This window comes from Rhinolophus sinicus, chromosome 8, assembly GCF_057876585.1.
Source record: "Rhinolophus sinicus isolate RSI-liver-muscle chromosome 8, RSI-T2T, whole genome shotgun sequence".
Classification (NCBI taxonomy): domain Eukaryota; kingdom Metazoa; phylum Chordata; class Mammalia; order Chiroptera; family Rhinolophidae; genus Rhinolophus; species Rhinolophus sinicus.
This window is the reverse complement of record NC_142508.1, coordinates 43,411,501-43,435,061: the sequence shown is the minus strand read 5'-3', so window position 1 is coordinate 43,435,061 and position 23,561 is coordinate 43,411,501. Positions and strand designations below refer to the sequence as shown.

The 23,561-nt window shown below is 51.6% G+C and overlaps 2 protein-coding genes and 2 long non-coding RNA genes across 8 annotated transcripts; 1 reads left to right on the top strand and 3 right to left on the bottom strand.

Moving 5' to 3' along the window:
• Positions 1–105: 105 nt before the first annotated feature.
• On the bottom strand, positions 106–1,555 carry LOC148757558 (uncharacterized). Its single transcript, XR_016022007.1, has 2 exons — positions 1,320–1,555; positions 106–244 (listed from the first exon to the last, which is right to left on the bottom strand). It is a non-coding gene; the product is annotated as an uncharacterized LOC148757558 (long non-coding RNA).
• Positions 1,556–1,657: 102 nt separating this feature from the next.
• On the top strand, positions 1,658–16,131 carry ITPKC (inositol-trisphosphate 3-kinase C). Its single transcript, XM_019751443.3, has 7 exons — positions 1,658–2,939; positions 7,050–7,149; positions 9,044–9,257; positions 10,139–10,343; positions 12,143–12,244; positions 12,818–12,889; positions 14,701–16,131. Exons 1-7 carry the CDS (start codon positions 1,785–1,787, stop codon positions 14,902–14,904), a joined length of 2,052 nt encoding a protein of 683 aa, XP_019607002.2. The 5' UTR covers positions 1,658–1,784; the 3' UTR covers positions 14,905–16,131.
• Positions 8,108–14,215, bottom strand: LOC141567449 (uncharacterized). The gene is made up of 2 exons (XR_012490079.2): positions 13,966–14,215; positions 8,108–12,479 (listed from the first exon to the last, which is right to left on the bottom strand). It is a non-coding gene; the product is annotated as an uncharacterized LOC141567449 (long non-coding RNA).
• A 2-nt stretch (positions 16,132–16,133) lies between the features above and the next one.
• On the bottom strand, positions 16,134–23,505 carry ACTMAP (actin maturation protease). 5 transcript variants are annotated; one of them, XM_074314296.2, is made up of 7 exons: positions 22,507–22,644; positions 22,171–22,350; positions 20,451–20,519; positions 19,812–19,936; positions 19,325–19,454; positions 19,166–19,236; positions 16,134–18,338 (listed from the first exon to the last, which is right to left on the bottom strand). In XM_074314296.2, exons 2-7 carry the CDS (start codon positions 22,173–22,175, stop codon positions 18,001–18,003), a joined length of 738 nt encoding a protein of 245 aa, XP_074170397.1. In that variant the 5' UTR covers positions 22,176–22,350; positions 22,507–22,644; the 3' UTR covers positions 16,134–18,000. The 5 variants fall into 5 exon arrangements, with proteins under 5 accessions (XP_074170397.1, XP_074170398.1, XP_019607003.2 ...); XM_074314297.2 differs by having other exon boundaries at positions 22,241–22,350; XM_019751444.3 differs by lacking the exon at positions 22,171–22,350 and having other exon boundaries at positions 22,507–23,503.
• Positions 23,506–23,561: the final 56 nt, after the last annotated feature.

Below are 23,561 nucleotides of genomic sequence, written 5' to 3'. Positions count from 1 at the left end.
TTTTTTTAAAATAAATTTTATTGGGGGATATTGGGGAACAGTGTGTTTCTCCCAGGCCCATCAGCTCCAAGTCGTTGTCCTTCAATCTAGTTGTAGAGGGTGCAGCTCAACTCCAAGTCCAATTGTCATTTTCAATCTTTAGTTGCAGGGGGCGCAGCCCACCATCCCATGTGGGAATTGAACCAGCAGCCCTGTCGTTCAGAGCTCCCGCTCTAACCAACTGAGCCACCTGGCCGCCCTGTACCTATGTATTTAATGAGGTGACATGTTAAAGAGAAAAATAAACCAGGGAAAGGGGGCAGGGAGTGGAGGGAAGATTGTGAGGTTAAATAGGGTGGTCAGGGAAGTGCTCACTGAGGAAATTATTGGAATATCTGAGGGGAGGATGTTCCAGGCAGAGGAAACCAGCGCTTAAATGCCCTGTGGTAGAACATATCTCAGAGAAATAGCGAAGAGGCCAGTGGACAGAATGAGTGAAGGGAAAAGACGGAGGAGAGATCTGGGAGGTAACTGGGGCCGGATCACGTATAGTATAGTGAGTCACCCTGAAGACGGTGGCTTTTACTTTGAGTGGGATAGGAACCATGGAGTGTTCTGAGCAGAGAAGCTTCAGTCATGATCTGATTTACAGAAAGTACTCTTAACTTCTGGTTCCTCTTCCAACATCCCAGCCTCAAAAGCAGATTATATCATACAGTAGGGATCCAGATTTTGGATTAGGTTTGCCTGGGTTCCAATCTACACAATTTAGATACAAGTATGTGATCTTGACTCACTGTTTTGCCTTTCTGTGCTTGTTTCCTTGACCATGCACTGGGGATAATGCTGATCCCTATCTCACAAGATTTGGGGTATAAAGTAGTAAGTACAGTGCCTGGCACAAATGCACATGTTGTTGTAAATAAATAAAAATTCCCCTAACAACCCTGTGAGGAAATTGTCATCGCTATCTTCTTTTTACAGATGAGGAAATTGAGGCTCAGAGGAGTCAAGTCAGTTGGGAAACAGCCTCCAGGAAGTGAGTGTTGGAGCCAGGATTTGGCTAGGCATCCTAGCTTGAGTTAAGGCCCTGGCTTTGTCCCTAATCTAACCTGCCTTTGACCTTAAACAAATTCTTTCACTCTGGGCCTCCATTTCCCTGTTAGTAAAATGCTTGGTTCTCATGGCACTGGAACACGTATTTTTCGAAACAATCAAATATTATGTATCCTCATTTTGCAGGTGACAAAACTGAGTGCGGTGCTAAGATAGGGAGCCTAAGTCACACGCTCAAGGTAACAAAGCTAGAAGTGACACAGGCGGGTCTTGCACCCACATACCTGGGATTCTCAAGTCTTTGAAACTGAGTCCCTGCTCAGCCTGAAAAAAGGGCGCGCTGCTAGACTCTCACCGAGGTTTATAGGTAGGCTAAACTGGTCACTCGCGGGTGAAGGGAGGTTGGATCAGTTGCAGAGGTCTAGGAGGAACCCCACTAGCCCGCAACCAGGACCCCAAGGAGGCCCAGACGCAATCTGGACAAGCTCCCGACGCTGGAAATCCAGCCGCTCCCTCCAAGGAAAAGGGCGGGGCTAAGCGAGGCCCGCTCCTTACGTCACGTCCTGTGGGGCGGGGCTTCTGGGCTTTTCCCCCGGAGGGGGAGTATCGGTTAACCCCTGCGTGGCCCGAAGGGCTGGAGCTCAGCGGGCCGGAACTCGGGAGTCGGGGCTCCCCAGCCACACCCCTCGCAGGATTTAAAGGGGCAGGAGGGGCTGGGTCGAGCCGAAGCCCGAACCAAGGGAGCGGGCATGAGGCGCTGCCCGTGCCGGGGGAGCCTGAACGAGGCCGGGGCACTGCCGGGGGCAGCCCGCATGGGACTGGAAGCTCCTCGAGGGGGGCGGCGGCGGCAGCCTGGGCAGCAGCGACCTGGGCCCGGCGCTGGGGGCCCGGCGGGGCGGCCGGAGGGGGGCGGGTCCCGGGCCCGGACCAAAGTGTCCTGCTTTCACACCGAGCGTGAGAGTGCCGGCCTCGGGCCTGAGTCGGGGACAGACGGCCGGGCTGAGCCTGAAGCAGCTGGCCTCGGAACGGAGACGGAGCAGCCCAGCCAAAAGACGGAGCCAGATAGGTTCAGTCTCTGGGGACATCCAGAAAGGAGCAGCCACTGTTCAGAGCTGGAGACAGCCGGTCCCTGGACGGAGACTGAGACAGATGGATTTTGTGGTGATCCACGCAGGTCCGACCTCCAGTCTCAGCCAGAGAGGGCCAGCCTCTGGACGCAACCCAACGTTGATGGGTCCTGGACAGAGCGAGAAATACATGGGTCACAGGCCCATCCAGAGAGGGCCAAGCCCCGGACTGATAACCTCTGGGCCCACCAGAAGAGGTCCAGCTTCCTAACTCAGCCAGAAGGGGCCTGTCCCTCAACAGAGCGAAGTGCTGATGGCTCCTGGAAAGAATTGTACATTGATGGCTCCAGGACACAACAGAATACTGAAGGTCCCAGGACACAGCCTCACACTGGTGGCTCCCAAATACAACAGGATACTGAAACAACCTGGAAACAGCTTGGCACTGGTTTCTCAATACAACAAGCTACTGATGGCTCCTGGACACAACCTGGCACTGACGCTGCACAGACACAAGATACTACTCATGGATCCCAGACAGAGCCTGGGACAGACTGCCTTTTGGGGGAGCCCAACCAAGATGGCTCATTAGCGGAACCAGAACTTGGGGAGTTGGTGACTCACCTGTACTCTCACCTGGAGTATAGCTCCCTGAACCCTGTGCCCCGCCTCATCATCACTCCTGAAACCCCTGAACCTGAGGCTCAACCAGTGGGACCCCCCTCCCGGGTTGAGGTGGGCAGTGGTGGCTTCTCCTCTGCCTCCTCTTTCGACGAGTCTGAGGATGACGTGGTTGCCGGGGGTGAAAGTGCCAGCGACCCTGAGGACAGGTCTGGGGTGAGTGGGATCCATCCTGCCCTTAAGCCACACACCCCTTAGACCTCTTATCCCCTTGCCTTTGCTTTGAGAAGTTCCCTAGCATCTACCAGCAATTTCATCTCCAGGTACCTCTTCCATCCACTGACCTTCTTCCTCTGCCAGGTGGTTTACTAACCCACTCCAGCCCCCTCCTAATTAATCCTCTCCTTTCCCCCTCACCCACTGCCTCCAGTACCGGGGTCTAAAATGGATGGCCACTGGCTGACTTCATGCTGCCCAGGAATGCCTGAAACGGTGCGATATGCTGTATACACATATTTTTGAAGCAAGGGTCTATGACTTTTGTTGGATCCTCTGGAGAGTGTATTTATGACCCCAAAATCTGAAGAGCACTCATATAGAGGGGCAGAAAAAGTGTACTTTCTACCCCAAATTTCTTAGTCTGGGGCATATGGCTACCTTAAAGGATCATGAACCTTTACCAACCTTTAGCCCATTCACTGTTTGTAGGGAGAAAGTCCCCAGCTTTTATCAGATTCACAAAGGGCTTTGTGAACCCAAAATGTTAAGGGACCCCAAGCCTAGCCAGGTATCCTGTGGTCTCCTAGTTGTCCCCCAACTCCCCGGAGAGTCCCCAGCAGACTCTTGTTTACATCCTCCACCTTGACCCCGGGCTTGGGTGCGGTTCTCCCCTGGTGAATCAGGAGGGCCCAGCTGGGCAGGTTCAGGAGGGAGGGTCACTGCAAAGGCAGGTGTGAGAGTGGGTCCGCCCTCTGGGTCCTCCCTCTGGGTCCTCCCATTGTTCTGGGGCCCCTGATTGGAGTCTGCAGTGAGCACTCCTCACCCCACATGCCTCCCTTAGGAACGTGTTCACACATGTGGCCACAGATGTAAGAGACAGACCTGCCTCAGCCCGTCTGTGCCAGAGCAAGGGAGTTGACCTGCGGGCTGTCTGCCATTGCCATTCCCTCTGCCTACCCTCTCACCTCCTTGGCATCTCAGAACAGCTGAGCTGGAAGTGGGTGAAAAAAAAAAAGCAGCTAGTACTTGTGCCCAGCCTTGTACTAATCTCCTTACTCGTATTAACTTATTTAATCCTCACAACAGCCCTAGGAGTTAGATACTATTATCATCCCATTTTATAGGTGAGGAAACTGAGGCACAGAGAGGTCAAGACACTGTCCAAGGTCACACACCTTGAAAGACACAGAGCTGATACTCAAACCCTTACTGAATACCAGGCACTTTTTAAAATGCTTTATATGTGTTAACTCTTTGAATCCTTATAACAGCACTATGAGATTGGGATGATTATTATTTCCATTTTACAGATGAGAGAACTGAGGTCTAGAGAGGTGAAGTCACTTGCTTAGTAGGGTTGGCTAAGTCTGGTCAGAGCTAGGATTCTAACTCAGTTCTGGCTGAGTTTAAAACCTACTCATTTTAACCCCTGCGGTGTATGGATCCATCCCTAACCTACTTTCCTGCCAGGCCTCTCTGTATCCAATTTTTTTCATCTTTCCCGATTCTTCCTACATGGCCCACTTCTGATCAAGTTTTGAACTTTCCATGCTCCAGCGCCTTCCATGGCTCCCCAGGGCCTTCCTGATAGTGATCAGGAGTTCAGTCCTGTGTTCAGAGCTTCCTGTCTCCAGGCTGCTTCCCACGTTCAGCTTCCTTTCTCCAGCCCTGACCCCTCTGCTCTAACAAAGCCCAAGTACACACTGTTCCTCCAACACTGCCGCCATCCTGCCTCCACTCATTGCTCAAGCGTTCCCACTGCCCAGAATACCCTTTCTTCCGTCTCACTCATTTTGAAAAATCCCATCTGACCTTAAAGGCCCAGCTACTTTCTTTCTTTTCTCCCCCCTTCCTTCCTTCTCACATCCATCCCGTCGTCCTAATTAGACAATAGTCTCTGGGCCACTGCTATATATCTGGCCCTTGTTGGCTTTGCTGGGGACACAACAGTGATCGAGACACTGCCCTCATGGAGCTCCCAGGCCAGTGAGGGAGACAGACCCATCACCAGGCTGTGACAGCTCAGAGTGGTCAGGGCTGGGATTGGGGAAGCCCAAAGAGTTGTGGGAGTCCAGAAGAGGTGACTGGCTAAACCTAGGGTATCAAAGAGGACTTCCTGGAGGAGGGGGCATGTGAGCTGAGACCATCCTGATATCAACCCAGATTAACTATCAGATCTAAACAAGAGAGAGACAGAGAAGATACTGAATCTGCTTATGATTGAAAAAAATAAAAACAGTTTCAACCAAACTTCAATCCACACAACCTTTTTTCGAGCACTTACTATGTGCCAGGCCATGGACTGGGACACAGTCATAACCATGGCAACCTCAGTCCTTGCCCTCAGAGTTTGTAGTCTAGTAGGGATGGGGTGGGTAAACCCAGGGCAGTGGGATTAGACCAGAGGTAGAATCAGCTCTGTGCTGTGTGATTTGGGCAAGTGACTTCACCCCTCTGAGCTTATTTCTTCCTCTGTAACAGAGTCAACAATCCTCCTGGGGTTGTGTTTTTAGGATTAAGTAGGATATGGCACACTGAGTCTTTGTCATTATGCCTGGAATGTTCCAGGTGCTTAGTAAACAGGAACCTTGATTAATCACCTCCTCTCCACTCCCACTTGGGCAGCTGGAGGGGGGAGGGAATAGCTTTTCCTGAATCCTGCAGCCCAATACTCTGACTCTGCTTGACCTTCTCACCTCAGTTAGGTGTCTGCTAGGTAGCTGGGCTCTGAGCGGGTGAGAGAGAACATGGTCTTGACTCCAGGGTGGCTGGGAGGGTTGGGGAGATGGGGGTGGGATGAGCCACACAGCTTTCTCCTGTGGAGATGACCCAATTCTCCCAATACTTGCTAAAAGCATGCTGTGTGCTTAGAGCAGAGAATGTATGTTCTTGCGTGTGTGTGTGTGTGTGTGTGTACACACACACATGCATGTGAATCAGACACTAACCCAGTCTTAAGAAGCTCTTGGTTGAGTCAACATGATGTAACTAAGTCCTTGTTTTCTGTTTGCTTCTCTGGTTTTCTATTGCCCTCTCTCTGTTTTTCTCTGCTTCTATCTTTTTTCTCTCTCTGCCATTACTTTGTATCTGTGTCTCCCTTTCTGTCTCTCTACGTTTCTTTCTCTTTTGGTAACTTTGTGTCTGTCTCTCTATTAGTCAGAATAGGTCAGGATTTGCTGTTGGAACAAACAACCCCAGACACCTCTGCTCCATGCTGTCCTCCTGCAGGGCCCAAGCGGAGGAAGCCGCCATTTCTCTTCCCACCCCTTTCTTTAGTAGGGAAAAGAATGTGATGGGCCACACTCTGGCTTTAAGGCTTCCACCCAAAAGCCACACTTCTGCTCATATTTCATTGGCCAAAGCAAGTCAGTAACCTAAGTTCAAAAGAGCAGGCGCATGCCTGTGAGGGGGAGGGCTGGAGCTATCTGGTGAGCTGCTCTCATGACTGCTGCAATCTTTGTCTCTGTCATCATTTTGTCAGGTCTCCGTTTCTTCTCTCTCTGTGGTTCAGCCTCCATTCATCAACTCCTGCCTCTGTCCTTTTTCCCAGAAGGTCTGACTTGGTTTGGAGACAGAGATGAGGCTTCCAAATTTTTGGAGTGTGTGTGTGTGTGTGTGTGTGTGTGTGTGTGTGTGTGTGGAGGGGGGATATTTGGGGATTGCTTGTTACTGCAACAAAACCTGGCCTATCTTTACTCGTTTGAGGGGACAGAGAGAAACAGATACAAAAGAAGTGATGACAGAGAGAAATGGACAAAGACTCTTCCCCATCTGTGCGGAGGCCTTTGGGGGAATCTTGTGATTGCTGGAGTAAGTGGGCATGGCTCACTCCAGTGGCTTTGGACCAGTGATCCCAGGAAGCCCCAAGGCCCGGGAAAAGCCCAGGTCTGAGGCAGAACATTCAATTCGCACGTCTGTCTTGCTCTTGAATTCTTTCTTGCATGGAGGCAAGAACTCTGCCACTCCTGCTCCGGGTTGCGTCCTCCCTTGGAGATCCCTGTGAGCCCCCTGCGACAGGTCCACCTTCATTCCCTCTCATGGCAGCACCATCCACCCCCTTCCCTCCCCAGCCTCAGCCCTGACCCAACCCTGCTCTGCCCCACACAGAACAAACCGTGGAAGAAGCTGAAGACAGTTCTGAAGTATTCGCCGTTTGTGGTCTCCTTCCGAAAACACTACCCTTGGGTCCAACTATCTGGACATGCTGGTGAGAGCAGGGGGTGGGGGCTGGCGGGGGGCAGACAGAGCTGGGCAAAGATGCCTGGGCTGGAGAAGGAAAGCTACAGAGCTGCTCTCTGTAGTTTAGTTTTCTCATCTGTAAAGTGGGTTTGGTGATGGTCTGCACCTCATGGGGCTATTATTAGAAGTGCTTAGGCCTGGTCGTTTATACATCAGGGCAGAAGGCTGTTCCCTGTTATCCCAGTATTGGGGTGTGGAGTGGGGGTGTAAATCCACAACCCTGGGGACAAATGGGCCTGGGCTTCAAATACTAGTGCTGCTCTTTATTTGTGGGTGACCTGGGAAGTTACTTTCTCTCACTGGACCTCAGTTTCCTCATCTGTAACATACAGATAATCATACCTCCTTCTCAGGATTAACTGAAGGGTTAAAATCAAAATGTATATCGAGACTGAGACACAGGCCCCTCATGAATGGAAATTATCGTTCCCTGTCCTCACCCTGTGTCCAGAGCCTAGTAGGCCCCCAATAAACAACAGCTATAATGGTTTTTCCCCAGGGCCAAGTATAATGTCTCCAGTACACAACAGCACAATGCCTAGCATTTTTTGTAAAAGGTTAGACAATAAATATCTTATTTTTTGTGGGCCATGCGGTCTCTGTCACAACTATTCAACTCTGCTGTGGTAGCATAAAAGCTGCCATAGATAATATGTAAACGTGTCTTTGTTCCAATAAGGTTTTATTAACAAAAACGGGCAGCGGGCTGATGTAGACAAACCATGCCCACCAGCAAAGGGAAACAGGAGGGGAACTCATCTGCCTGTTCATCCTAGATCAAAGTCAAAAAAAGGCAAGACCCCCCTGAAACTGTCAACACCGGCCGGCTATCTATATGTGTCCTAGTTACTATTGTTGAGTTAAAGCAAAAATCAAAAAACAAGAAAACCTCAAAACTTAGCAGTGGTTTAAAAAATAAAGCTTAGTAGAATGAAACAACTATTTTATTATAGTCACATGTTGTGGGTCAGGAGTTCAGACAGAGCACGGCAGGGATGGCTTACTGCTGCTCCATAATATCTAGCAACTTAGCTAGGACAGCTTGAAGGGTGCAAGCTGGAAACTTCTGGAAGGTTATTCACTCACATGCCTGGCAATTGATGCTGACTGTTTGCTGGGTCTCAGCTGGGGCTGCTGGCTGGAAAGCCTCTAGGTGGCTTCTCCATACTGCTGCTTGGGCTTCCTCACAGCATGGTCACCTCGAGTACCAAGATTTCTTACGTGGCAGCTCAGGACTGCAAAGTGTCTCTGCCAACAAAGTGGAAGCTGCTTTTATAGACTCTGAGGTCACACAGTGTTGCTTCTGCCGTAGCCCTCTCAGAGTCAAGAGGAGAAGAATGAGATTCCACTCCTTGCTGGGGAATGACAAAATTCTAGAAGAGTATGTGGGACAGGAGTTATTGTTGCAGACATTTTTGGAAAATACAACCTGCCTCAGTAAGAATTTGTAATTCTAATCTACACTCTCTCTGTGTGGTCTAGGAAAGGCTTGATTTGTAAAATTAACTTAAGTTGTTAGCACCCTGGGACTCTAGGCAGAAGCAAATGCACGTCTACTCTGGAGAGTCAAGCTCTTGACAGATCTCACAAAAATTCCCACAGCTGATTGTGAGCTCACATCCAAAATTACAAAACAAATGAGGATGCACTCTGCTGTGAAGAGGACTTTGTTTAAACAAAGAGCAGAAATAGACCTTTCCTTTGCCATCCCTGGCCAGGATTTTGAGATACGCAGGGAGGGAGAGAAAGCATTGTAGAAGCGTCAGGCAAAAAGACAGTGGCCAGGTCTGATGCCTACAGGAGAGCTGGGGAGTCCCTGCTGATACACTTTCTGACCTTCTTATTGACTGTGCTGCTCCTAGGGAACTTCCAGGCGGGAGAGGATGGCCGGATTCTAAAGCGTTTTTGTCAGTGTGAGCAGCGTAGCCTGGAGCATCTGATGAGCGACCCCCTGCGGCCTTTCGTACCAACCTACTATGGCACGGTGCAAAAGGATGGCCAGGCCTTCAACCAGATGGAAGATCTCCTGGCAGACTTCGAGGGCCCTTCCATCATGGACTGCAAGATGGGCAGCAGGTGGGGTCAGGGATAGCCGTGAAGCAGAGGTGGAAGGTCCGGGTGGGCATGTTTGAAGATAGTGCCAAGTCAACCTTCAAAGTGGTTGTACGTGCATCCCCAGCAGCAGTGTATGAGACTTCCAGTTGTTCTATTTTCTCATCAAAGTATTTACCTGTTCTATTAATTTTAATCATTCTGGTAGGTGTCTCATTATGGCTTTAATTTCTGTTTCTCTGATGACCAAAGAAGTTGAGCATTGATTGGTCATTTGGAAATCCTCTTTTGAAAAGTGCTTGTGTGAATATTTTGCCCATTTTTCTATTGGACTGTCTTTTTCTTTTAGATTTGTAATTCTTTCTGTATTCAGGATACAGGTCCTTTGTTGGAGATGTACATGCATATTCTCCAGCTCTCACATTTCACTCTCTTAATAGTCTTTTGATAAAGAGAATACTTTTAATTTAGTCCAGTTTGTCAGTTTTTTTCATGTGTTTAAGAAATGCCTGCCTACTCCAAGATCATGAAGATCTTCTCCTGTTTTCTTATGTAAGATTTATTGTTTTAACTCTTACGTTTAGCTCTGCAATCCATCTAGAATGAATTTTTATATGTGGTGTGAGGTAGGGATCGAGGTTCTTTTTCCCCCCCTATATGGATATCCTATTGACCCAGCCGCATTTATTGAGAGGACTCCCATTTCCCCACTGAATTGTAGTGCCTTCATTGTCATAAATCGGTGAATGTATTTGTGTGTCTGTTTGTGGACTCTGTTTTGGTCCGTTGAGCTATTTGTCTATTTTTTGTGCCACACTGTAGTTTTATAACATGCCTTGATATCGTGGAGTGTAAGTCCTCCAGCTTTGTTTTCATAATTTTCTTTGTCACATCCTGTGTTCCAGGACCTACCTGGAAGAGGAGCTAGTGAAGGCGCGAGAACGGCCCTGGCCCCGGAAGGACATGTATGAGAAGATGGTGGCTGTGGACCCTGGGGCCCCCACCCCCGAGGAGCATGCCCAGGGTGCAGTCACCAAGCCCCGCTACATGCAGTGGAGGGAGACTGTGAGCTCGACCTCCACCCTGGGCTTCCGGATTGAGGGCATCAAGGTGAGGGCCAGGAGTGGCTAGCCTGTCACTAGAGGGCTGGGAACTGGATCTAGGCAGGACTTCTCATGGAACATGGGTGTCAGGGAAAGCTGGAAAGAAGCAAGACCTGGAAAGCAAGCAGGAGACTGCAGAGGATGAAAAGTCTGGGGATAGGAGAGGTCCTGCCTCTCTCTCACCTCCATATCCATCAGAGACCAAGTTTTGTTTATGCCTCTGCCTGAGCATCTCTTAATTCCATCTTCGTCTCTTTTCGCATGGCTCTGCCCTAGTCTGACCCTGTCTTCTCCTGCCCCAGCCTCCTCTGATCCATTGTCCAACACGCCAGCTGGAGTGATCCTTTTTTCCTCCTTTTGGAGAAAGATTTTCTTTATCATTTTTTTAAAAAAATTAAATCTAGTTGTTTGACTAGGTATTCATAAAGTTCGAAAGTCAAAATACTATTATAAAGTGTATACAGGAGAAACCTCTCTCTCAACCCTGGGGCTCCCCTCCCCTCCCTTTCCCTTGAGAGCTGTAATAGCTCTTTGTGGATATGCCACAGTCCCCTATAGATGGCCACCTGGGTTGTTTGCATTTTCCATTTTTTGCCATTATAAACAATGTCTCAGTGGATCACTTTGTATATAAGACGTTTTACTAGTGTGAAGGTTTAGCTATAGACTAGATTCCCAGAAGCAGGACTACTGGGTCAAAGATGAAATGTATTAGGAATGTTGCTAAAGATTGCCAAACTCCTTCCATAGGTGTTGTACCATTGTGCATCCCACCATGATGTATGAGAGTGCTTGTTTTCCCATGGCCTCGCCTGAGCCATCATTCTAAGTTGCAAATCTGGCTGTCATTCTCCTATTCACCATTCTGTGGCTCCCTAGGACCTTCAAGAGAGGTTCCCTGGCCTAAAGGGCCCTCCAGGGTCTAGCCTCGTCTCTCACTCCTCTCTTCCTTCTTGTGTACCTTCCGGCCACAGTGAAGCACTCCATTTCCTTGAAAGGGTCCTGCTCTCTCCTGCCACAGGGCCTCTGCACATGCTGTTCCCTCTGCCAGGACTGCTGTTCCCCTTGTTGTTCTCCTGGTTGGCTCCCATTTTCCTGTCTCCTTTTAAATTTTACTTCCTCCAGGAAGTCCTCCTTACTAGATGAGGGCCCTCTCTTTACCTCCGCAGAGCTCCCTATACTCCTTCATTATTCTTATCTCCTTTTGTGATGCTCTTATTCAATACTGCCTCCCTCATCTAATTGTGTCTATCCTGTTACCTCCATGTTACCAGTGCCCACATGACACCTAACACAGCATGGCAGTATGACTCAGATGGCTTCTCTCTGCCCCTCTCAGACGTAAAACGTAACACTAGTCTCATTTATTGAGTGCTTGCTTACTATGTGCAGGCACTGTGCTGTACATCCTACATGCCCAATCTCTTCTAATCTGTATACCATTTTTAGTAAATTCCCATTTTCCAGATGAGGAAATTGAGGTTGAGACAGGTGAAGTGACTTGCTTAAAGCCACCCAGCTAGGAAGTAGCAGAGTCACAATTCAAAGCCAGATTTACCCCCATCCAAAGCCCACTTGGCTAGACTGGCTCAACCCGGGGGGTTCAAAGTTAGACTTGAAAGGACCAGCTGCTCAGGATAGTGACTTGGGGCTGGATTGATCTGGGTTGGGCAGGTGGGTTGGCTTCTGATGAGCAGCCATTGAGCATGGAGGCAGGCAGGTGTCCCAGGAGGTGCCTGAGGCTGCTTGGTGTTGGGTGTGGAAAGGAAAAGTTATGACACTATGCCTTCACCCCTTGCCCTGCAGAAAGCTGATGGGACTTGCAATACCAACTTCAAGAAGACACAGGAGCTGGAACAGGTGACAAAGGTTTTGGAGGACTTTGTGGACGGGAACCGTGGAATACTGGTGAGCAGGACACCCATGTCCCAAATTTAGTAGCTTAAGACCACCGCCACCATTGTTGCTCTCAGGTCAATGGTCTCTTGCTTGGGGCTGAGGTCAGCTGGTGGCTTGGCCAAGCTGGCTGGTCTAGGAAGGCACTGCTCACATGTCTGGTGGTCTCAGCTCATGACTTGGCCTCTTGACTCTCTCATGATCCAGCAGGCTAACCTGTGCTTGTTCTCACGGTGGAAGCAGGTGACTAAAAGAACAAGTAAAAGTGTAAGACCTCTTGATGGCTAGGCCACCATCATTTCTGCCATGTACTGTTGGCCAGAGCAAGTCACATGACCAAGCCTAGGTTAAAGGGAAACAGACTTCACCTCTTGGTGGGAGGAGCTGCTAGGAATTGCGGGTATTTTTGTAATCTAACTGCACTCTCATCTGTGTCACCCCTCCCATTTTCCTCATGGCTCCCCTTATCCCATCCTGGCTGTGTCTGCTGCTCCTTTGGGGGTATGGGAGAAGGTCAAATCTCCAGATGGGTGAGGACCTACAAAGTCCCTCTGCTAACCAAGAAACCCTCCCTTTCACACACAGAGAAAGTACGTGGCACGCCTAGAAGAACTTCGTGAGGCTCTGGAGAACTCTCCCTTCTTCAAGACCCACGAGGTGTGAGCCCCAACCGCCACAGGAGCAGAGAGCCCTGTGTGTGTGTGTGTGTGTGTGTGTGTGTGTGTGTGTAGGGGCTTTTGGGGTCCAGGTGGCATGAGGGGAAATTGCTGACAGAGTTACAGGCTAAAGCTATTAAAAGGAGACCGCAAGTTTTGGAGTTTGCTTTTTTAGGGTAGGCAACATAGGGGATTTCAGGGAGGTGGGAGAGTTAGGGGCATGGACTTGAGCCAGGAGGCCTGGGATAAAGGCTGGCTCTGCTGTGTGACCTCTTCGTTTCTCCCTAACTGGGGAGGAACAATAGTACCTTCCTTATAGGGCTGCTGAGGTGTGAGATGAGCTACCATTGGGAACATAGAAGCGCATTTAACATCTAGCTCTTACAGTTACTTTGTAATCACAATGATTTACAATTATTGTTAACTGCATTCCTCGCTGGCTCTCCCCCTCCCCTTCTCCCTCCCATCCACAGTCTATGTCTCTTTGGAAGCATTTATCTCTCTGGGGCTCTGTTGGAAAGTCTGAGAATTAGTGACAGCACCGCATCTATCTTCTCCCCTCCTCTCTCCAAGCTCTTCCGCCTCCCCCTCAAGCCCCTCTTATCTCTTTCTCCTACGCTGACTTCTGGAAGAGCCCTGATCTGGGAGTCAGACCCGCTTGGGTTCGAACCCCCCTGCAGGATGGGGTAACGGAGGACCTGCCCTCTGGGCATGGGGAGGGTTAAGTGGATTAATATAGGGAGAGTGAGGCCCACAGTAAACCCTCAGTATGTGTGGCTGTTACTGTCATGTTTCTTATCCTCAAATGTCACCCTCGTTGTTCTTGTCACTGCCTTTACACACAAGTCACAAAAGGAGGCCTAGGGATCTCATCTCTTCTGTCCTCCTGTTTGGTTTCACCTGCCTGGTGACTTAACATTGTAAAAAATGAGTCACCAACAGTTAAAACGTGAGCCTTCACACCAAAATTGGGATTTCTAGTTTCCTTGGGAAATGTGGCAACACTGGGCCGCTTGCCACATGCCAACAGCCATCCAGAGCAGGGTTGCATCTGCCTCTTCTCAGAGGCCCACTCACCTGCCCTGTCTTCTGGATTCTCTGGAGGCAGTGGAGTTTGAAACCCAACTAGAAAATAAGAGGAGTGTGCAAACGTGGAGTTAGATGAAGGCAAGGAAACTATTTCTAATTAGAAAATCAAAACCAGCGCCTCTGAGGGCTGTGTGCCAAGGCCCACAGACAGCGGATGAGTACATGGATCATGGAATGCTGCCAAGGACCCCAGGAGGTAGGGCTGTGACCATCATCCCCATTCTACAGATGAGGAAACCGAGTCCTGGAGAGAGGAGGCCTAGGTCACCAGCAGCAATCCTTTGGGGTTGTGTAGTGGCTGCCCCTTTCCACAGGGAAGGCATGATCCACTTCCTTAGTCTCCACTGGGCTTCCCTGACTCATTCAGGATCCTGCAGGCATTTCAGTTTGTACCTCAGCTTGAACTGGTTAACATCTGCGGCACATTGGCTATACTGGCAACTGTTCTAAGTGCTTTGTATAATTAATACATGTAATATGCACAGCAACCTTTGAGCTAAATGGTACTATTATTCCCACTTTGTATGTGAAGAAGCAGAGGCACAGAGAGATTAAGTCATCTTCCCAAGGCCACACAGCCAATAAGGAGCAGAGCCAGGATTTGAACTCAGGCAACCTGGCTCCAGAGTTCATACTGTCAACACCCTGTTCAGATGCCTCCTGAGAAGGGGACCTTCGCCAATGCCTGCTCTGCCCCCTAACCTCCCACTTCTCTCCCTGCAGGTGGTGGGCAGCTCCCTTCTCTTTGTGCATGACCACACCGGCCTGGCCAAGGTCTGGATGATTGACTTCGGCAAGACAGTGGCCCTGCCTGACCACCAGACACTCAGCCACCGGCTGCCCTGGGCTGAGGGCAACCGTGAGGATGGCTACCTTTGGGGCCTGGACAACATGATCCGCCTCCTTCAGGGGCTGGCCCAGAGTTGACCCACTTGCCCGCTGCCAGGTTTATTTATTGGATGATACCTGTCTGGCTGGAGGAACCCTGAGGTGTGTGGGGGCCTGAGGTTGGCCATGGAGGCACTGACCTCTAGGACAGGAGGTTGTATTGTACATTATGTGAGCCCAGTGTGGACGACCTGACGGGCCTTGGAGATGAGGTAGCACCTGGCCCTTTCATGATACAGGACTGCAGAGGGGACGTGACATAGCTGGGTCCCACTGTGAGTCAGAACCACACAGGGTCCTCTGACCGGACAGGAAGATTCCTGAGGGGCTGCTGGAAACCACAAATAAAACTTGCACCCTGAAAGAACACCATCCAGATGCTGTAGGGTACAGGCCTGTCACTGTGCCTAATCCTATGAATGAGTAATCACTGCCTCCTAAGCAGCTCCCTCCAGTGGCTGTGAGCTGGCTCCCGAGGCCAGGGACCAGTCAGCTTCCTCTGTGGTGCCCATTTGTGAACAAATGCAGGAATGGCTTGTCTGCGTGGGAGAATTACGGCCCCATCTTTTCATCTGGGGAACAGAATGTCCAAGTTCTGACAGAGGCTCTGAGGAGGGTGTGACACCATAGGACTGGCCTGAGAACTGACGTTGCTGTCGGGGCCCAGTTCACCCTGTTCTGCCCTCCAATGGCCCCTTGGGATCCTTCCTGCTCCTGGGAGAACTCTGCTGACCCCCCCCCCCCCAGACCAAAACCACGACCACATCCCGTGACCAGCACCTCATTCCTCAGGCACCATCTCATCCTTGGGACTTCCTCCTTCTTCCTAGCTGACTGAGGTGGCAGGAAGGGCTTTCAGGGGCAGGGACGTGGGCTTGGGAATCAGAGTGGGTAGCCGCCATCCCACCCCAGTCCTGAGGCCGAGGGTGGGTGGGGCTGCTTGCTGTGACCCCAGGCTCACAACGGTCCAAACCAAAGACGCCAGCACCCTGAGGTGGGGGCTGCCCCTCGTCCCTCTCCTGCACCTGTAGCTAGCTTCCTGGCTTCCACACGGCTGGGCTAGGGGATAGGCACCTCCCTCTTAAGCCAAAGCTCAAACGTCGTCTTCCAGTGCTGAGGAAGCACTCCTTTTCTACTGACCTTTATACTTATTTATACGAGAGACAGGTAGTTGTTAGTTGGGGCAGCACTGGGGAACAGCAGGCAATATCACTTCACTGCCAACCCCCCATGACGACTCCCCAATAAATAGACTTTCAAAGCCAACATTGTGGAATTTTTTTCTTTTGCATCTGGGTGTGTGGGCTCAAAACTTAATCTGAGCATTAGCTTGGGGTGGGGTAACGGGACAGTGAACTGTTTGGGGTCGAGATGCAGGCTCAGTGCTCACTGAATTGCTCCTCTTGTGCATGGCTCTGTGCTGGACAAGGTAGGGGACACAGTGGTGACCAAGATAGCGCCAAGCCCTGCCATCAGGAGCTGCCAGGACAGTGCACCAGTGTTCAGAGCTGGGCTGGGGAGGCACAGGCGGAGGCGTCAGGGGAATTCCTCACTTCTGGTTAGAAACAGTACACTGTACAGTCTTTAGTCCCTTCGCTGGGCACTGGACACAGCAGTGACCAAGACAGACCCCTTTTAGATCTCGAAGTCTATGTAATCGCTCGAAGTTCACATACCTATATATCTGCGTAGCTACTACCTGCCTGGTTTGAATCCTGGCCCCGCCACGCGCCAGGCCATGTGACTTTAGGCCAGTGACTGCACTCCTCCAAGCCTCAGGTCTCTTCATCTGTAAAATGGGGATCTAGTACCTTCCTTACAGGATTGCAGAATTTGATGAGTTAACTGGGGGTAAAAGGGCTGGCACATTTAACTGCTCAGACGTACTTCCTTTTTGTTTTTAAATTAGAACATGGGGAGGGGCCTAGCCCTGGCTGCGGGAACCTTCCCTGAGGAAGTGATAAGCCAAACTGGTGTAGGGGTTCAGAACGAGTCACCCCAAGATGTACCTTTGTGGTATGCAGATTTTGAGCTAAAGGCAACCAAGATTCTGCGACTCTGGAGAAAGCTCTGACCCACCCTCCTTTAACTACTTAGAATTTAAATTAGGGGACTTGCCTGTAAGAGATTCAGATGTTTTGCATACTAATAGTAACGAAAGTTATCAGAGGTAAACTTTTTGACCTATCTATAGGGCAGGGCAAACTTCTAATTGAACATCTGTGCTTATTATCCTGCAATGACCTTCCTCCATCTGAAGCCCCAACGTGATCCTTAGCTCAGAATGGCACATATACCTCATTTTTCCTTTCTTGGCACTTCTCATATGGGGTCTCTTGACTTTCTCATGTATGTGGGATTCCCATGTGTACATATGTATTAAATTTGGTCATTTTCTCATTCTGTCTCATGTAAATTTAATTATTAAACTAGCCAAAAAGAACCTGGAGAGTTTCTTCCTCTCCCACACTGGAGAGGTTAGGGAGTTACTCTTAGCAGAGGGCTGCAGTGCGGGGAACTAGGGACCTGAAAGGCAGTATAGCTGGTGGCAGAGGTGTGAGAAAGAATGGCCTGGGATAAGGAGAGGTGAGCTGGGCTGGGAGACTTTAGTCTCTACCCTGTGAGCAACAGGAGCTGCTAGAAGCTTCTCTGGAGGGTTGTGGGGAGACCAGATGTGTTTTTTTTTCCCCTCCCTCAGCCCTGGCCCCACGTGAACAGAAACTGGGGAGCAACCAGGGGGCCCAGTGAGGAGGCTCTGGCAGATGTCCAGAGAGATGACGATGGTTTAGAAGAGGGTGATCACCAGTGAGAAACAGATGGATGCAACATTCCGGTGGGGTGGACAGGACATGGGGTCTGGGCTGTTGTCAGTCTTTTCCCTGGGAGAAGTAGCTTGTCTGTCAGGCTCTAAACCCAGCCCACCCAGTAGGTGCTCAATACTAAGGGGATGGGCTTGGGGGTGGGGGAGTTGGGATGATGCCCAGGCTTGAGACTACTAGATGGATTGGAGGGGACCCTGCACGGAGGATGACTGATTGGAGGTCCTCAGGAGACCCAGCCCAAGCCCTCGGGCTCTCGCACAAAGGGAGAAGCTGGGGTCTGGGCCCTGTCACCCTGGCTCAGGGCCGCAGTAGACTAGTGGCTGGAATCCTGTGGTCTGAGGAGCAGGGCCTGGCCACAGAGGCCAGCCCGCACCCCACCAGCAGGCACCACATACTCCCGGCCATCGGTGGCCCGTGAAGGTGAGAAGTCCGTCAGCTGCAGGTTGCTATCCCGAACTTGGTTGTAGTCCCACAGCTGGTAGTGCCAACTCTTGCCCTGCTTGGAGAGAAGGTAGACGGCTCCTGCTGAGCCTTCGTCTGGCAAGGCTGGTGGCTGGCAGGGCATGCCGGGCATGGGGTGGAACAGGCCTGGCAGCTCGGGGTCCTCCGCATAACCAGGGCTTGGCACACCCTGTACACCCAGCAGGACTCCTGTGAGCAGGGGGAGACTGTGAGGGGGGCTGAGCCCTGACAAGGTGCTGAGGGTCAGGGTTCCCCCACTGTCCTCCAGGGCAGGTGCTGCCTTGTCCCCATCTTACAGAGAAGTCAGCGGGAGCAGTGGGCACACAACTGGGCTGGGATTTGGAGACAGGGTGTCTGGCTCCCGAGCTGCAGGCATTGTAAGTCCTGCCTCCTACAGCCTGTCCGCACAAGGAGGTGGAGAGGTGATATTAAGCAGAGCAAACATTGTCACCCTGTTGTCTCCAGTTGTCCAGGACAGAGATGCTCAGGGTGGAGCCCTAAAGGCCAGAGCCACGAGGGGGCCGAACAGAGCCTTGCTCCAGGCCATGTGATGCACACAAATCTGTCTTCTTCGGGAAGGTGGAATGATGACAATGCGGTCACAGCTAACACTTACAGAGATGTGCAACGTGCCAGGCACCACTGTCCTGAGTTTCCTGTGCTCTGCCTATGCGGTAGCCCTATAGCCCTCTGAAGTGGGTGCTATTGTCACCTCGATTTCCAGATAAGCACAAGTCAGAGCCAGAAAGTGGCAGGACTGGGCCTAGAGTCCAAACTGTATGATTTGAAAGTCCCCAATCTGAGCTTGTGTGTGGAAACCCCAACTGGCAGACACTGAGGCACCTGCTACCTGCCAGGTCCCTGATAAGTACCCTGTGGGGACAGGGCTGGCCCAGCTCTGGTCCCTGCCTTAAGAGTCCTAGGGAGGTGGCAGTACAGGGAGGAGAATGTGAGGAGGGGAATGGGGGGCTGGGGAGATCCATGGTGAGGGCACAGGGACACCAGCGGGGACCCACCTGTGCTCACTGCCCAGTGGGCCTTGTGGCCCTTCTTCTGACACGGCTCGTGGTTGAAATCCTCGTCGTAGCTGGTGCTGGGGTTAAGGCCAAAGCTGTGTGTGGCCCTGGGGCCCACCCTGCTCCACCCAGCCCTGCTCCCTCCCTGCCCTGGGATACGGGACGAGCAAGGGGTGTCCAGCGACAAGGTGCTGCAGCACACGGTCTCTGTTGGGACCACCCAGGCCACCGCACAGCAGCTCGGCCTGGCATCCCAGTGCCTCCTGGGCCAGCCTCCCCATGTCGGCCACTGCAGGGACAGAGCAGACAGAGGGATCACTGTGTGCCTGGCACTATGCCAGGGCATACCGGGATCACCACCTCTAACCTCCACCATGACACCATCACCTCTTTCTGCAAATGCAGAAAATGGGGCACACAGAGGGCAAGCTGCTTGGCCAGGGTCACAGAGGAGGAGGTGGCAGAGCTGGGCTGGGAACCCAGGCAGCCTGGCTCCAGAGTCTACCTGTAACACTCTGCTCTGCTGGGTGGGGAGAAGGGCCTGAGGAAGGGAACAAGGTCCCCGGCTGGCAGGGTTGCACCCCGCCTCTCCAGTCCCTTCCAGCTGAAGAACGCCTGGCTTGTGACCCTTCTGCACCCATCTCACCTGAGAACATCTCTCCCTGGGCCGAGTAGCCTCTCTCCACGGCCATCTGCATGAGTCTCTCCAGGGGGATGCCGCTGAGGGGCGCCAGGAGAGTGCCTGCCATCCACAGGGCCACCAGTCCGCACCTGGGGAGACACAGGCCCAGCCCCTCAACCTAAGTCATGTCCTAACTGGGCCCCCACTGCCCTGGAAGCTGGAGTATGGGGAACAGGTTGGCTGTCCTGGGGAGTTCCCCTCCCCTCTCCCAGGCCAGGTGGGGAGACCTGACTCTTCTTCATGGGAGAGTGAATGGCTTAGGTCTAGGGCCAGAGGGCTACAGGTGGGGTGGAAGGGTAGGGAGAGATGTCACCTGGGCTTCCAGGAGTAGGTGCCAAAGTGGAGTTAGAGATGATGGACCAGGTTCATTTGTTCACTTGCTCACTGGTTCCAACTGTTTACTGCGCATGCACCCAGGGTCCAGAACTGATAAGGTCCCCCTCTTTCTCTCCTCCCCTCCACTCCTGGTCCTCCCCGCTCTGCCTGGGATGAGATGAACCCACTCCCCGCACCCTCCCAGGTCAAGCCTCATGGAGCACAGCAAAGGCAGGGGTTAGGGATGCATGGCCCGCCGAGGGTTGGGGTCTGGCTCAGGGAACGTACTGAGGGCCTTCTTGGATGAAGGAGGGCAGGTCGGCACAGAACAGGATCCACTGCAGGTCACTTCTGAAACTGAATCAGGGCCACACTCGGGGACCAGCTCCTCGAGTCCCCTCCGAGGTCTGGCTGGAAGTGGGTGGCAAAGGACAGCAAAGCGCAGGAACACAGGCCTGGCCAGCCTGAGGCCTGAGGGCAGCTCCTGGCTGGGTCACTGCCCACTTCATCCCCTCCCCAGCTTGTTTCCTCATATGCTCAGTAGTAATGACCCTTCCGCCTGCGTCTCCCCGCTCCTTCTCTTACGTAGTTACTGAAGAGGGTAAGAGCAGACGTACAAAAGCTTTGCAACTAGAAGCCAGAATGATTTATTACAGGAAATTTCTTGAAGGAGTGTCTCTGTACCCAAACTGATTTTTCCCCTTTAAGCCTAGTTCTCAAGTTTTTAAATAAGGTGAAAATCCCTTAAATCAGCCTAGAGTAAAACCAGATAACAAGCTCCAGGCCTAGAGGTCACCCTGATAATTAGTCCTTTGTAGGCCTCCCCAGCCCTACCCTAGGGAAGGCCACTCTGACAGTAAAAAGTGACTCCAATTCATTCCTCCCCCATCCAGGGCACAAGAGGGGAAGCGAGATGTGCCTGTATTTCTATTCCCAGGATAGTGATAGTGAAAGCGCAAGGCTGGTGTAGGGGATGCCCTCCTAATGAAAGGAGATAACAGCACAGCAGAGTGATTAAAATGGAGGCTTGGCCCGGTGGCTCAGGTGGTTGGAGCACCTTGCTCCTAACACCAAGGTCACCAGTTCGATTCCCACATGGGCCCATGAGCTGCGCCCTCTACAGCTAAGATTGTGAACAACAGCTCTCCTGGAGCTGGGCTGCTAGTGAGCAGTGCTGCCTATGAGCTGCCATTATGAGCAGCCAACTGGCGACCAGTGACTGACTGCCTCAGCTCAGCACGAGCCAGGGAGCTATGCCCTACACAACTAGACTGAGAAACAATGGCTTGAACCGGAGTGGGGGCAGGAGGAGGTGGAAGAAGAGGGAATTTTTTTTTTTTTTTTAAGAATGGAGCCCCCTTGCCATAGTTCAAACTGGGCTCTTTACTAAGCACTGTAACCAAGTGACTTCACTTCTATGAGCCTCAGTTTCCTCATCTGGAAAATGGGATAATAGTTCTTACTTCACAGGGCTTCTGAGAGGATTAAATATGAAATTAAGAACACTGAGAACAGTGCCAGGTATATGCTAAGCATACAATAACGAGTGTTCTCATTTGCATTAATTTTGTCTCGCTATAATTGAGGCATTTAGGGCAGATTATCAACTTGCCTAGAAAACTGGAAGTTTCTTATGAGTCTGGGCTAGTCACTTCTTTCTCTTCCCCTTAGCCAGGCAATCTTTAAACTGAGTCCCCAGGGTCCCAACCAAGTCTAGCCCCCATACCTACTGCCTGGGTCCCTGGGTGCTCCAGCTTCTTCCTGTACCCACAGAGTCCAGTCTCACCACTTCCACTCCCACTAAGTGGCCTCCCTCCCCCACACAAATCCCTCCCATTGCTTCCTGGTACCTTCAGGATAGTCACCTTCCTTTGCATGGCCCCCATGCCCGATCCACCCATGAAACCCCATGTTTGCTCTTTCCCAGCTTAAGAAAACATTTGCACACACAAAAAAGCACATTATCTTCATTTCACTCTGGGTCTCTGCACAAGCTGGTTATTCTCACCACATAACCCTGACAACTTGCTCAACAGCACTCAGGGGTCCTCCGCTCCACGTAGGCCCCACTGACTCACAGCCTGGGTCAGCACTCCCTCTGACCACTCTGGGCTGTCACCATCTGGTGGAGGAAGGGCTCTGTCTCCCACTGGTCTTGGTGTTTGTGAGGGAGGATCTTTCTTCATGGCTAAAGACACACAACCACTGAAGTTAGACCCTGTCTAAGTAGGGGGCTGAAGCAGTCAGGCTGTTTGACCTTGAAGTAGGAAACCCCAAAAGGAGATGACAGAAGCGATCTGGGGAAAGATGGTTGGGTGGGTGGGGTGGGGCACGGACACCCTACCGGTCCTTGTGCAGCTTCAGGAGCCTCTTCACGTCCTCTCTGCTCCCGGGGACTGGGCCGGCCTTCTCCAAGGCCTCTTTCAGAAGGTGGCTCTTCTCCAGGCCGAAGACGTGAGGGGGAGCAGCCCCCGTGGCAATGGATGGAGGTGGCAGTGGGGGTGGTGGGGGAACAGGGGCCTGGAGACTTGAGGGAGAGGGTGGAAAGGCTAAATTGGGGGACTGTGGAGGTGGGGGAGGAGGTGGAACGATAGGGGCCTGGGATGCAAGAGGTCTTGGAGGGACTGGGGTCTCTACTGGAGGAAAACATGGAGAAATCATTTTGGGGTCTAAGGTATGGGCTGGAAAGGAGAGTGAAGGATTCTCCAAAATTGGTGGTCTCAGGATAGAGATTCTGAAGGTTTTAGAGTGGAGTCCTGGAACTGGGGGGCTGAGCAGTGGTATTGAAAGAACCAGGGCTAAAATTTGGAACCATGGGAGCAGGGATTGGCGCTGACTCAAATCAGGAGAGATCTGAAGATTAACAGGGCAAGGCCCTTTAAACAGGACCAGAAACCAAATTTGTGTTATGCAGTTGGGTTGCAAGGCTGAAGATTTAGTAGGAATTCATTTATTATACAGGGCTCGACTTGGAAACTTGGGGGTCAATTTTGGAATATGAAGGCTCATACCTGGGGTGAGGCACCTAAAGGGTGGGTCTTAGAGGCCCAGGGTTAAAGACTAAGTAGAATTTTAGGCTGTGTCCCTCCTCACATCCCAAGCCCGAGTTCGGAACCTTCCAGCTGACCTTTGAGTTAGAGGTCAAAAGGACATCAGGCAGATTAAATGGCCTAGTCGTGAAGGTCCTGGAATCAGAGCACAACAGGAAAAGTCTGTGGGATAAAGAAGGCTCAGAAGTGGGAGGCGACAGGGAGCCGCGACACCGCTGGTATAGGAAAAAGAATCAGTGTAACGCGTCTCCACTTCCCGCAAAATGGCGGCCGCAGCACACGCCTTTTCCCACATCACGTGGTAGGGCTCGCACAGGGGCTCGTCCCTTTAGCGATCACGTGACAGAGA